The sequence below is a fragment of the Somniosus microcephalus genome, chromosome 23 (genome assembly GCF_052327205.1).
Source record: "Somniosus microcephalus isolate GS21.2 chromosome 23, FLI_Smic_1.0, whole genome shotgun sequence".
Lineage (NCBI taxonomy): Eukaryota > Metazoa > Chordata > Chondrichthyes > Squaliformes > Somniosidae > Somniosus > Somniosus microcephalus.
The window spans coordinates 8216519-8231543 of NC_141009.1; the positions used below are offsets into that span (position 1 = coordinate 8216519).

The window sequence follows — 15025 nt, forward strand, 5'->3', positions numbered from 1 at the left end:
CTCTCTCCCTAATCCAAGTGCGTTCATTCAATGGGCTCTGCAGCCTGAGCTAGAACAGTCACTCCCGATACGAGTGTAAACAGGACCGGTGTCAGCTTCTCCGCGCTGCCAGTTCACTCCTGGTGTGGAGCTGCCACTTGTCCAGTTTTGCACCAGGTAGTCTGCCTTTTAACCAGAAACTTAGAATCATACAGCACAGGAGGAGGCCATTCGGCCCATCGTGCCTGTGCCGGCTCTTTGAATGAGCTCTCCAATTGGTCCCACCCACCCCCCTGCTCTTTCCCCAGAGCCCTGCAAATTTCCCCTTCAAGTATTTATCCAATTCCTTTTAGAAAGTTACTATTGAATCTGCTTCCACCGCCCTTTCAGGCGGAGCATTCCAGATCACAACAACTCGCTGCGTAAAAATAATTCTCCTCATCTCCCCTCTGGTTCCTTTGTCACTTCTGAAGTGTTAAAATGGAGACAACAGATCAGGTTCTGCTTGTCCTCGCCTGCACTGGAGATTATGGGATGGTCGCGAGCGAGGACTCAGGACATCTCCCCTCAAAAGTCTCACTTTCAAACATGAGACATGAATTGTAACCACTTAACTCCTGCGCCTCGTTCCAGAGAGGCATTCCGCTATTGAGGTTTACAATCGATCCTCAGAAAAGCTCGAGCCTGATCCCGGATCCTGTCACTGTCCTAACTCCCCAGCACCCGCCCTGCGCACCCCCCCTCCCACCCTGCTCTGGTACTGGGTCTGGCGTTAGCTTGTGACTCTGTCCTGGTATAGAATTACTCCCGGCATCAATGGAGACGCAGGAATTGGAGGGAATCCTTTCACTGCTAACAATGATGCACTGAGTGGGCGGCCACACGCTTAACCCTTCGATGGCCTGTGCCCCATTTTTAGACAAGACACGGCGAAGCTTGGAGATCGGGGGTTGTGTAGCGAGAGTTGACCCCGCGGGTCCTGGGCTGCTGATTTATTATATACAGCAATAGAAAATCATCCTTTATACATGTGAGGGAAGAGTAATTAGTTGCGGATACTATGCCTAGGGCTCAATAGTGAAGCTCTCCTGTCTGCTAGCGGTTAAGGCAGCCTACAGGATCATGCAAGGGACGGCCGGTTTTGCTGCGTGGCGACCAGCGATGTTGGCTTTTGTTCAGATGCTGATTCACTCCAGCAGCGCAGTGTTGGCACCGACTTTACGCCAAGGGTTTACATAAGAATTTTGGTGGCCAGTTCCGGCCCGCCCCCCCATCCCCCTACTGGTCTATGCCTGGCGTTCACACTCCACCCGAGCCTCATCTCACCCGACTGACGAGGTTGCTCGTCCCCCCCCCGCCCCCTTGGGAGCCCACCCCACCTGTGACTTTCCGTCAGGTCATCGACTACACTCACTTAGAGGGGAGCGTGTTCCCCCCTCCTCCCTCCACCTACTCTCTCACTCTAAAGATCCCAGCTCTCGCCCACTCCTCCCCCCCACCCCACCCCACCCCCTGGCATCCTAGGCCGTGTGAGCTTCAGCCCACTGGCACAGTCGCTTGGCATATTTGTCAGGGTTGACGGTGGAGAAGGACTGGCCTCGGTACCGGATGGACTTCCACAGGTGCTCCAGCTTTTTGCGGAAGCCGTAGACGGTGAAGACGTCGATGATGCCCACGAAGTAGCGGGACTGGGCCCCGTCGATGACGTGCAGAGAGTTCTTGTAGTTGGGCAGCAGCCGGCGGTTCTGGGCCGCCGCGTCGACCAGCTCCAGCTCCGACCCGCCGCCGCTGTCTGCCGAGGCCAGCGACACCTTGGGGATCTCCTTGACCCGGCACTCGCCCGTGCCGCTCACGGTCTCGGACACCAGCACCGCCGACTCCTCCTCCACCAGCCCCGGAACCGGGGTCCCCATGGAGGCACTGGGGCTGCTTCCACTGGTCATCGACCTGCGAGAGACACAGAGAAAGAGACATTTCTACAGCGTCTTTCACCACCTCAGGACATCCCAAAACCCTTCACAGCCAACGAGGTACTTTTTGTGAAGTGTGATCACTGTTGTAATGTGGGAAATGTGGCCAATTGGTGCACAGCAAGCTCCCACAAACAGCAATGCGATAATGGCCAGATAATCTATTTTTTGTTATGTTGATTGAGGAATAAATATTGGCCAGGACACCGGGGATAACTCCCCTGCTCGTCTTCCAAATAGTGCCAGGGGATCTTTTACGTCCACCTGAGAGAGCAGACGGGGCCTCGGTTTAACGTCTCACCCGAAAGACGGCACCTCCGACAGTGCAGCACTCCCTCAGCACTGCACTGGGAGTGTCAGCCTGGATTTTTGTGCACAAGTCCCTGGAGTGGGACTTGAACCCACAACCTTCTGACTCAGAAGCGAGGGTGCCGCCCACAGCCGACACCTAAAGGAAGAGCAGGAACACATCACCAATCGTTACCACAGAATCGTACAGCACAGAAGGAGGCCACTCGGCCCACCGCTGCCTGTATCGGATCTGGTTACAGGAAACTCTCGTTTAAACGGCACCTAAATTATCCGGAATTCTCTATTAACCGGCAAAATTCTCACTCCGAAAACAACACCTCAATAACCAGCAATGTTGCCGAGTCTGAGTCCAAGTCTCCCGCGGTGGCCGAGTTAGTCAGTGGGGGTAGTTCTCCAAACTGCCACTACTCGGCTTCTTGGCACTGTCGGAAGTCGGAACACCTCACTACCCCTGTAACAGGAGTCTGACTCTCCCGCGCTGCCGGTAGTCTCCTCTGATCCGCCATTTTACAGGGGTACTGTGTGTCTCCCACGCTGCTGGTAGTCATTGCATTGCATTACCCTCAACTGGCAGGACTGTACTTAATCAAGCATCTTCCACCATCCATTTAACACAACATTCTGTAGGTGAGTACCCAATTACTGTATACTGCACATTTCTTGATTTTTTTATTTTTCTTTGTTAAAAATAGCCTCGGTAGATAACCCTCTCCGTCATCCGGAATTTTTGATCAACCGGCAACACGTCGGTCCCGTCGGTGCCGGATACCCAAGAGTTTCCTGTATTTGATACTTTACGCCCAGCCTAATTATGGGATGGCTAGTTAGCGCCAGAGGGCGATGGCCGCACCCTGGGGCTGGCCCGTTCCGGTAAACCTGCTTACTTCTTAGTGCGGAGAATGATGTTGGCAAACGACCAGCTCTGGCGACGCTCGTCTAGGTGGAGGGGCTGGTGGGCCACCAGGAGGCTGTAGTCCAGAACGTTGAGTCCTTTGAGAAACTCCGTGTCAACGTTCATTTGCCGAAGGAGCCAGGTCCGTTGCTGATCTGGAACAGGAAGTTTGGGGAATCCAGAATAGCACAGCGAGAACAAAAATAAAACCTCGTCACAGCCAGAAATCGCTGGAGCTAACACAACCGGGGAGGGCTCGGGCGGGACTCCCACTCCTCTGCCGGATCGCTCAGGACTTGATCATTCCCCTCCTCGTGTTCAAACCCCTCCATGGCCTCGCCCCTTCTCTGCAACCTCCTCCAGCCCTATGAGATCTCTGCGTTCCTCCAATTCTGGCTTCTTGTCCATCTCCTGCTATCCATCACTCCGCCATTGGCGGCCGTGCCTTCATTTGTCTGGGCCCCAAGCTCTGGAATTCCCTCTCTAAACCTCTCTGCCTCTCTCCCTCCTCCTTTAAGACGCTCCTTAAAATCTACCTCTCTGACCAAGCTTGGTCACCTGTCCCTAATATCTCCTTATGTGGCTCGGTGTCAGATTTTGTTTGATAATCGCTGCTGATGAGCTGCAGCGAAATATACATTTCCCATGTGATCCCAACGTGTGAAAGGGATTCCATTCTCCTCAGCCGGGCTTACCGGTTCCCACCAGATGATGGGGGAGGGGGAGGGGGAGGGTTGGGGTCATTGTACTTCCTACGGTTTGAGAATTTGACCTCAGTTTAAAGAAACAACCTGGAAATATAAAAGCTGGTGTCAGCAAAAGTGACCGTGAAGCTGTCGGATTGCTGTAAAAAAAAAACCTGGTTTCCCAATGTCTCTTCAGGGAGGGAAACCTGCCGTCCTTACCCCGGTCTGGGCCTATAGGTGACTCCAGTCCCACACCAACGTGGCTGACTCTTAACTGCCCCTCTGAAATGGCCCAGCGAGACACTCTGTGGTATCAAAACCGCTAATGGTTCAAGAAGAAGGCGGCCCACCACCCCCTTCTCAGGGCAACTAGGGATGGGCAATAAATGCCGGCCTTGCCAGCGACGCCCACATCCCGAGATTGAATAATACAGAGCTGGCTCAGCAAGATATCTTCCCCTCCCGCACCACCCCCCCCCCCCCCCCCCCGAACTCTGATCTGACCATGAGCTCCAACCAATTCCAGGTTGATCATCAAGTACAATAGATTCACCAGCATGACCCGAGATCACATGGCATCCCACGGCCCAGCCTCCCGCCTCACACATGGCGAACGAGAGCTCACTGCACAAATGCAGCTACCCCCATATTAAATAGTTCCTCAAATAACTGATTGCATTTGTAGGTGAGTTAGTAAACTCTACCTCACTCCATCTCCAATAGTTTTAGGTGTTGATAACCAGCACTGAACATGGCCGATTCCCACAAGTCACAAGTTACCGTCTTGCAGACACATCTTTGGAGATTCAAGAACTTACAAACTGAGTATAATGGGACTCGTATCTTAAAAACTGAGTATAATGGGACTCGTACCTTAAAGCAAGTCTCATTATACTCAGTTTTTAAGATACGAGTCTCATTATACTCAGTTTTTAAGATACGAGTCTCATTATACTCAGTTTTTAAGATACGAGTCTCATTATACTCAGTTTTTAAGATACGAGTCCCATTAAACTCAGTTTTTAAGTTACGAGTCTCATTATACTCAGTTTTTAAGATACGAGTCTCATTATACTCAGTTTTTAAGCTACGAGTCTCATTATACTCAGTTTTTAAGATACGAGTCTCATTTTACTCAGTTTTTAAGATACGAGTCTCATTAAACTCAGTTTTTAAGATACGAGTCCCATTAAACTCAGTTTTTAAGATACAAGACCCATTAAACTCTTTCGCATCCGGCACCTACGGGACCGGGATGGTGCCGGTTGATGAAAAATTCCGGATAACAGAGAGGTAGGCAATTTTTAACACAAAAAAGATAAACACCACAGACTAACTCGACCATCGCAGGAAACTCGGACTCGGACAAAATGAGCGCTGGATGGATTCGTCAAGATTACCGGTTATCTATTTTGCCGGTTATTAAAGAATTCCAGATTATTAAGTGCCGTTTAAACAAGAGTTTACTGTATAATGGGACTTGTATCTTACAAACTGAGTATAATGGGTGTCGTATCTTACAAACTGAGTATAATGGGACTCATATCCTAGCGATAGAGAAGTGAAAATAGCTGCAGACAGATTTAATATTTGTGACTGGAAGAAGATGTAAAGTCATCCTTACCCAGGCAGATCGTGGTCCCCTCGAAGTTCAGGTCTTTAAGCACCACAATGACGTTGCTGCCCTCGGGGGCGGGTTCTGTCCATCGACTCACCTGGCAACCCTTGATGTCGTACCTGGAGAGAACAGTAACGTTACCGAACATGGCCATCGCCGTCACACACCCGCGAGCTCAGTGCTGCGGAGGAGCAGCGGGATATGTGGGTGGGGGGGAAGTGTAGGGGTACAGGACATTAAAAGGCAGCATCTCGGGTAGATAGGGCCGTTAAAAAAAAAAAAGCGAATGGGATTCTAAGTTCTATCAGAGGAGGTGCCGAATCTAAAAATTGTTTTCGTATATTCACGCTCTTCACTAGGACAGTAGCGCAAAGATTCGCTGGCTGATTAACAGTCCGGTAGGGTGGCGATGTCGTTGTTTTTGTATCTACAAGTTCTTACATAGGATTACATCGGATATACGGCACAGAAACAGGCCATTCGGCCCAACCAGTCCATGCCGGTGGTTATGCTCCACTCGAGCCTCCTCCTGTCCTTCTTCATCTAAATCTATCAGCATAACCCTCTATTCCCTTCTCCCTCATATGTTTGTCCAGCCTCCCCTTAAATGCATCTATACTATTCGGTTCAACCACTCCCTGTGGTAGCGAGTTTCACATTCTCACCACTCTCTGGGGAAAGAGTTTCTTCTGAATTCCCTATTGGATTTCTTGGTGACTATCTTATATTGATGGCCTCTAGTTTTGCTCTTCCCCACAAGTGGAAACACTTTCTCTGTATCCATTCTATCAAAACCTTTCAGAATTTTAAAGACCTCTATTAGGTCACTCCACAGCTTTCTCTTTTCAAGGGAAAAGAGACCCAGCCTGTTCATCCTTTCCTGATATGTATACCCTCGCATTTCTGGTATCATCTTTGTAAATCTTCTCTGCACCCTCTCCTGTGCCTCTATATCCTTTTTATAATATGGCGACCAGAACTGTACACAGTACTCCAAGTGTGGTCTAACCAAGGTTCGATACAGGTTTAGTATAACTTCCCTACTTTTCAATTCTATCCCTCTAGAAATAAACCCTAGTGCTTGGTTTGCTTTTTTTATGGCCTTGCTAACCTGTGTCGCAACTTTTAGTGATTTGGAGAGCAGTGTGAAATATGTAAGGATTCGTGGGATGATTAACACTCTGACAGGCCGCCACGGGAACACTCCTTCCAAGATCGAGACCGTCTTTATACCAGCTGATTGGGCCGTTAGTTCGTTACAGGACCAGACTGAGACCCAAACCAAAGTCGACCTTCAAACAAACATTGTCACCGAGTGTTCGTTCAGTATTTAACTTACTCTGCCGCATAAAATAATTCCTAAAATGATTACATACCGGGCGACTATTCGCTCGTCGGGGTAAAACACGCTCTGCATTATGATGAAGTATTTCTGTCAAAAAGAGAAATGTTGTTTTCAGAAAGTTACGGCACTGTAACCCTCCTGGCCTGCTCCCATCCTGTGCTTCAATCCCGCACATTTCCACGCTGTGCGCAAACTGGCTGCCGCATTTCCCTACATTACAACAGTGACTATGCTTCAAAAGTACTTCATTGGCTGTGAAGCGCTTTGGGACATCCTGAGGTCATGACAGGCGCTATATAAATGCATGTCTTGCTTTCTTTCACGGATTAAGCAATCCGTTAACAACTGATTGGCGTGTTCCCCTGCCATGGGACAGGAGAGGCCTCTCCAGGATTCAGGTTTTTAACGGTAACATCTTGTGTTTTTTTTAAAAAAAATATTCATTCTCGGGATGTGGGCGTTGCTGGCAAGGCCGGCATTTATTGCCCATCCCTAGTTGCCCGGGAGAAGGTGGCGGTGAGCCGCCTTTTCCTTGAACCGCTGCAGTCCGTGCAGTGAAGGTGCTCCCACAGTGATGGCTCCTTCATCATGGCTGGATCACAATCCTGGAACTCCTTACCTAACAGCACTGTGGGAGCAGCAGAGAATACCGGGGGATGTGTCAGAGTATCTCAGGCCTATATCGAGTAGGTTGGGCCTATACTCTCTGGAGTTTAGAAGAATGAGAGGTGATCTGATTGAAACATATAAAATTCTTAGAGGGATTGACAGGGTAGATGCTGAGGGTTTGTTTCCCCCTGGCTGGAGAGTCTAGAACCAGGGGTCACAGTCTCAGGATAAGGGGTCGACCATTTAGGACTGAGATGAGGAGGAATTTTTTCACTCAGAGGGTGGTGAATCTTTGGAATTCTCTACCTCTGAGAGCTGTGGAGGCTCAGTCGTTGAGTTATTCAAGGCGGAGAGAGATAGATTTTTGGACGCTAGGGGAATCGAGGGATGTGGGGATCGGGCGGGAAAGTGGAGTTGAGGTCGAAGATCAGCCATGATCTTATTGAATGGCGGAGCAGGCTCGAGGGGCCGAATCCTGCTCCTAATTCTTACGCTCTTATGAACCACAGCAGCCTGCAAACCAGGTCTAAAAAAAACCTCAAAAATCTTTAAGCAAATGCAGTGAAATTAATAACTTCCTGTGCCTGTTTGTTCAGATCACAGGATAGACTTTCCCAACAGACACAGAGGATGGGATGATGTCCCTGACCCTGACAGTCGCTCGATCTGAACGAGCGCTGACATGAATCTTGTCATTCATGTGGAAATGACTTATGTAATAATACTGGGCGGCCTGCTGGTGGCGCTGTCCAGGGAAAGTATAAATACTCGGGCACGGGCCCAGCTTGCTCAGGGCATTCTTTAACAGGAACTAGTGAAGGACACAACTAGACCTCCATGTTGAAAAACAGTTGATTAAAGCCTTGTTTAATTCACAGACCAAGTGCCTAGTAGTTTTCTTACATCAAGCACTTCGACAAATTTTAACAGCACCTTCGGGGGAAAAAAATTCGAACAATTTGGAGCCGCGGCAGTTTACAGCGTGGAAGGAGGCCATTCGGCCCATCGTGCCTGTGCCGTCCCTCTGCTAGAGAAATCTAGACGGGGTGACAAGGCCTGAGCCACCATCAATCTGCAGCACAGAAAATCTGCGACTGCCAATGAATTTATTTCTCTTAATAAAGAAAGTGTTCAGATCCCTTGGGGTGTAATCTCGCCATGCCGGGAGCGCAGAGTGAGTGATTGCGAATCGGCAACAAGTGAAAAAAGAGCCGCCGAATCGCTACCGCCTCTTTTGTGCAACCGTCCAAGTTGAACTTGTTCCCCCCCCTTTAGGTCTACAAGGACCCTTTAAGTCTTTGGCAGGACAAGTTGTTTAAAAAAGCATACGGAATCCTTGGCTTTATAAATAGAGGCAGAGAGTACAGAAGCAGGAAGTTATGGTGAATCTTTATAAATCACTGGTTCAGCCTCAGCTGGAGTCTTGTGTCCAATTTTGGGCCCCACACTTTAGGAAGGATGTCAAGGAGAGGGTGCAGAGGAGATTGACCAGAATGGTACTGGGGCTGAGGGAACTCGGTTATGTGGAGAGACTGGAGAAGCTGGGGTTGTTCTCCTTGGAGCAGAGAAGGTTAAGAGGAGATTTAATAGAGGTGTTCAAAATCATGAAGGGTTTTGATAGAGTAAATAAAGAGAAACTGTTTCCAGTGGCAGAAGTGCCGATAACCAGAGGACACAGATTTATGGTGATTGGTAAAATAACCAGAGGCGAGATGAGGAAACATTTTTTTTACGCAGCGAGTTGTTGTGACCTGGAACGCGCTGCCTGAAAGGGCGGTGGAAGCAGATTCAATAATAACTTTCAAAAGGGAATTGGATAAATACCTGAAGGGAAAATATTGGCAGGGCTCTGGGGAAAGAGCGGGGGAGTGGGATTAATTGGACTTCTCTACCAAAGAGCCGACACAGGCACGATGGGCCGAATGGCCTCCTTCTGTACTGTATCAACAACAACACCAACAACAACTTGTATTTATATAGCGCCTTTAACGTAGTAAAACATCCCAAGGCGCTGCACAGGAGTATAATAAGACAAGAAATTTGACACTGAGCCACATAAGGATAAATTAGGACAGGTGACCAAAGGCTCGGTCAAAGAGGGAGGTTTTAAGGAGCGTCTTAAAGGAGAAGAGAGAGGCGGAGAGGTTTAGGGAGGGAATTCCAGAGCGTGGGGCCCAGGCAGCTGAAGGCACGGCCGCCAATGGTTGAGCGATTATAATCAGGGATCCTCAAGAGGCCAGAATTAGAGGAGCGCAGAGATCTCGGAGGGTTGTGGGGCTGAAGGAGATTACAGAGATAGGGAGGGGCGAGGCCATGGAGGGATTTGAAAACAAGGATGAGAATTTTGAAATCGAGGCACTGCTTAACCGGGAGCCAATGTAGGTCAGCGAGCACAGGGGTGATGGGTGAATGGGACTTGGTGCGAGTTAGGACACAGGCAGCCGAGTTTTGGATGATCTCAAGTTTATGTCGGGTGGAATGTGGGAGGCCGGCCAGGAGTGCGTTGGAATATCATTCTATGGTTCGATAAAAACTTACTAAAGCTCAGTCTGCCAATCCTGATCTCGCCACCAGGGGCCAGTGCTTCCACAGCAATGATTCTGTTCTGGCTCAATTTAGTTGATCACAAGGAGCTGGTCTCAAATCCAATGCAATGTTCCACGTCACCACTCATTCCAACAGCAAGCACAAGTTTACTGAAATAACAACAGAAAACGCTGGAATAACTCAGCAGGTTAGGCAGCCTCCGTGGAGAGAGAAACAGAGTTAACGTTTCAGGTCGATGACCCTTCGTCAGAACTGAAACGTTGACTCTATTTCTCTCTCCACGGAGGCTGCCTGGCCTGCTGAGTTTTTCCAGTGTTTTCTGTTGTTATTTCGGATTTCCAGCATCCGCAGTATTTTGCTATCGTACAAGTTTACTGAATATACACCTGGCAACAGCCAAGGAAATTTCTCCTCCCGGGTGTTTTAACAGTTTGTGCCCTGTGAGGGATTAAATGTGTATCCCTCTGGAGATCCAGTTTGTGCTAATTGTTTACTCCATTCCTTAATACAGGGGGCTCTTACTAACAAACCAGATAAGCTCAGTGATAGGAACCATTTGCAAGTTGGGTCACAATTTGAATATTGCGGGGGGGTTTTTTCTTTAAATCTCGATTTTCTTCCATTTTGATCAAATCAAGTTATTTTATTACCTCCGGATCTCCCCGCATCAAATGAGAGTTAACTTACTGGCCTGATATTCTGCCATTCTCCACCAGAGGGAGCAGCTCACTCGCCTCGCTCTCCCTGCAGGGAACTTGTGGCCGTATGGAGAGAGTGGGGAACCTGCCTGTACAGACCCTCCCGATCCAAGCCCATTATCTCGAGCTCCCTTTCATTTTTTTCCTTTTTGTCTCTCTCGGGCCTTTCTTCAGCGCATCCAAAACTCTGCTACCCCGTGTCCTAACTCACACCAAGTCCCGTTCACCCATCGCCCCCTGTGCTCACTGACCTACATTGGCTCCCGGTTAAGCAGTGCCTTGATTTAAAAATTCTCATCCTTGTTTTCAAATCCCTCCGTGGCCTCGCCCCCTCCCTAACTCTGTAATCTCCTTCAGCCCCACAACCCTCCGAGAACTCTGCGCTCCTCCAATTCTGGCCTGTTGAGCATCCCCGATTTTCATCGCTCCACCATCGGCGGCCGTGCCTTCAGCTGCCTGGGCCCCAAGCTCGGGAATTCCCTCCCTAAACCTCTCCGCCTCTCTCTCCTCCTTTAAGATGCTCCTTAAAACCTACCTCATTGACCAAGCTTTCTGCCCTAATATCTCCTTATGTAGCTCGGTGTCAAATTTTGTTTGATAATCGCGCCCGTGAAGCGCCTTGGGACGGTTTACTTCTCAAAATTTTTTTGCCCTCTAACTTGCTGGAACTGCATTAAAAAAAAATTAAGTTTGTTTTCTTCCTTTTCCTTTGGTGAAGGAGCTAGACTGTTGGTCCCGTCGTTCACTGGGGTTCCAGGTGCCCCGTTGCCCAGTGAACGGTTCACTGGGGTCCCGGGTGCCCCGTTGCCCAGTGAACGGTTCACTGGGGTCCCGGGTGCCCCGTTGCCCAGTGAACGGTTCACTGGGGTCCCGGGTGCCCCGTTGCCCAGTGAACGGTTCACTGGGGTCCCGGGTGCCCCGTTGCCCAGTGAACGGTTCACTGGGGTCCCGGGTGCCCCGTTGCCCAGTGAACGGTTCACTGGGGTCCCGGGTGCCCCGTTGCCCAGTGAACGGTTCACTGGGGTCCCGGGTGCCCCGTTGCCCAGTGAACGGTTCACTGGGGTCCCGGGTGCCCCGTTGCCCAGTGAACGGTTCACTGGGGTCCCGGGTGCCCCGTTGCCCAGTGAACGGTTCACTGGGGTCCCGGGTGCCCCGTTGCCCAGTGAACGGTTCACTGGGGTCCCGGGTGCCCCGTTGCCCAGTGAACGGTTCACTGGGGTCCCGGGTGCCCCGTTGCCCAGTGAACGGTTCACTGGGGTCCCGGGTGCCCCGTTGCCCAGTGAACGGTTCACTGGGGTCCCGGGTGCCCCGTTGCCCAGTGAACGATGGGGCCAACAGTCTAGCTTCTTCAGCAATGAGATTTAAGGATTGAGAAAGAAACAGAGGAGAAGGAAATCGGGTGAATTAGAGTCAAATCAGACACAGAAAGAGAAATAAAGAGAGGGAAAGAAAGATTGGCCGAAGAGAGAGAGAAAAAGAGAGGAAGGAAAAGAAAGAAAACAAATTTTAAAATTAAAAAAATGAATTCTCTAACAACAATTTACTACCTGCAGGAATGAGATTGAACAGTTTCAATTGTTCCCTTTCTGGGCTGGAGAGGTTGATTGGCGTTGCATTAATAATTATCACAACGTTAAAAGAGTACTTGCGCTGTTAATTACTAGACTTAACTTTCTGCGGCAAGTTTAACGGGCAATTAATGTGCAAATCCAGCAAGTTCTTAACAATAACGGGGAGGCTGAGGGTGAGATGCCGTATATGCGAAGCAATCAGTGGAGCGTGTAAATCGACCAGCGAGTTCTGGAGATTCACGGCTCATGGCGCGTCTCTCGTAATCCTCTGAACTTGCTGGCCGAGTCGCCCATTAATAAGGGCGTGCGTCGTGAACACTCTGTGATGTTTCCAGCAAGGTCCGGCCTGTTGTCATCTAACTGGAGACTTGGTCATTTCAAAGACGACGTAAGAAAAAACTTTTTTACGCAGCGAGTGGTTAAGATCTGGAATGTACTGCCTGAAAGGGTGGTGGCGGAAGACTCAATCTTATCTTTCAATTTCAATTCAATTCAATTCAAATCGCTTTATTGGCACGATAAGGTACATCTTATGTTGCCAAAGCATCGAAAAACATTTATGGTTGAACACATAAACACAGATCTATCCATACAGTGTATAAACAGATATATCCCTGAGTGTATAAATATACATTCGTATAATTTGTATATACTCTTTTCTTAGGTTGAACGGTTGTCAAAAGAGAATTGGATAAGTACCTGAAGGAACTAAATTTGCAGGGCTACGGGGAGAGGGTGGGGGAGTGGGACTAGCTGAGAGTCGGCACAGGCTCGACGGGCCGAATGGCCTCCTTCAGTGCTGTAACCATTCTATGATTCTATGATACCTGTGTCCTTCAGCTCCCTGCTCACTATTAGGCCAACACTTGCTTACATCTAAATCGCCCATCACTTCTCTTCCAATCTTCTTCAACAAAAAAGACTCTAAGAGAAGGATGAACCATCCATGGCTAACTAAGGAAGTAAAGGATGGTATCAAATTGAAAACAAAAGCATACAATGTTGCAAAGAATAGTGAAAGGCCAGAGGATTGGGAAATTTTTAAAAATCAGCAAAGGACGACTAAAAAAATGTTAAAGAGAAATGTTAAAATGTTAAAAACTCCCATACCTACTAGGGGAACAGAGAAATTGTGTAACCTTAGCGGCACACTATGTTACAGCTTGCCATAAACAGAGGGACAACCATTAAATCTAAGAAAAGAGGATATACAAATTATATGAATGTATATTTATACACTCAGGGATATATCTGTTTATACACTGTATGGATAGATCTGCGTTTGTGTGTGTAGTGTATGTACCTTTAAGAGCCCCTGTGTACTGTAATACCGGTAGTGACCACTCGGGTATATAAGCCTGTATAGCGTCTTGTATCTTTTAGTTCACCTCCAGACTTTGTTCAGTAAACACCTGTTAAACCAACTCCTGCATTCCGTGTCTCCATTAACACACGGATACAACAATGTGTTCAACCATAAATGTTTTTCGATGCTTTGGCAACATAAGATGTACCTTGTCATGCCAATAAAGCGATTTGAATTGAATTGAATTGTAAGCTAGCAAGGAATATAAAAACAAACAGTAAGAGCTTTTACAGGTATATAAAAAGGAAGAGAGTAGCTAAAGTAAACGTTGGTCCCCTAGAGGATGAGTCTGGGGAATTAATAATGGGAAACAGGGAAATGGCGGCGACTTTGAACAAATATTTTGTATCAGTCTTCATGGTAGAAGATACTAACAACATCCCAATAATGGATAATCAAGGGGCCATTGGGGTGGGGCGGGGGGGGGAACTTAAAACAATCACTATCACTAGAGAGAAAGTACGAGGCAACCTAATGGAACTAAAGGTGGACAAGTCCCCTGGACCTGATGGCGTGCATCCTAGAGTCTTAAAAGAGGTGGCTGCAAAGATAGTGAATGCATTGGTTGTAATCTACCAAAATTCCCTGGATTCTGGAGAGGTCCCAGCGGACTGGAAAACCTCAAATGTAACGCCCCTATTTAAGAAAGGAGGGAGACAGAAAGCAGGCAACTATCGACCAGTTAGCCTAACATCTGTCATTAGGAAAATGCTGGAGTCCATCATTAAGGAAGAGATAGCAGGACATTTAGAAAATCATAATATAGTGAAGCAGAGTCAGCATGGTTTTATGAAAGGGAAATCATGTTTGACAAATTTGCTGGAATTCTTTGAGGATGTAACGAGCAGGGTGGACAAGGGTGAGCCAGTGGATGTGGTGTATTTGGATTTCCAGAAGGCATTCGATAAGGTGCCACATAAAAGGTTACTACACAAGATAAGAGCTCACGGGGTTGGGGGTAATATATTAGCATGGATAGAGGATTGGCTAACTAACAGAAAACAGAGAGTCGGGATGAACGGGTCATTTTCCGGTTGGCAAACTGTAACTAGTGGGGTGCCACAGGGATCAGTGCTGGGGCCTCAACTATTTACAATCTATATTAATGACTTGGATGAAGGGACTGAGTGTAATGTAGCCAAATTTGCTGATGATACAAAGATAAGTGGGAAAGCAAATTGTGTGGAGGACGCAAAGAATCTCCAAAGGGATATAGATAGGCTCAGTGAGTGGGCAAAAATCTGGCAGATGGAATTTAATGTGGGAAAATGCGAGGTTATCCACTTTGGTAGGAAAAATAAAAAAGCAAATTATTATTTAAATGGGGAGAAATTACAAAATGCTGAGGTACAGAGGGATCTGGGGGTCCTTGTATATGAATCACAAGAAGTTAGCATGCAGGTACAGCAAGTAATTAGGAAGGCAAATGGAA

The 15025-nt window shown here is 48.2% G+C and overlaps 1 protein-coding gene across 1 annotated transcript in view; it reads right to left on the minus strand.

Moving 5' to 3' along the window:
• Positions 1-1447: 1447 nt before the first annotated feature.
• Positions 1448-15025, minus strand: part of pip5kl1 (phosphatidylinositol-4-phosphate 5-kinase-like 1) — a 170258-nt gene continuing 156680 nt past the window's right edge. Inside the window, exons 7-10 of the mRNA XM_085965341.1 lie at positions 6834-6889; positions 5464-5576; positions 3146-3308; positions 1448-1926 (exon numbers count right to left, since the gene is read on the minus strand). Coding sequence (XP_085821467.1) covers positions 1500-1926; positions 3146-3308; positions 5464-5576; positions 6834-6889 — 759 coding nt within the window. The 3' untranslated portion in view covers positions 1448-1499. The remainder of the gene's footprint in view (positions 1927-3145; positions 3309-5463; positions 5577-6833; positions 6890-15025) is intronic.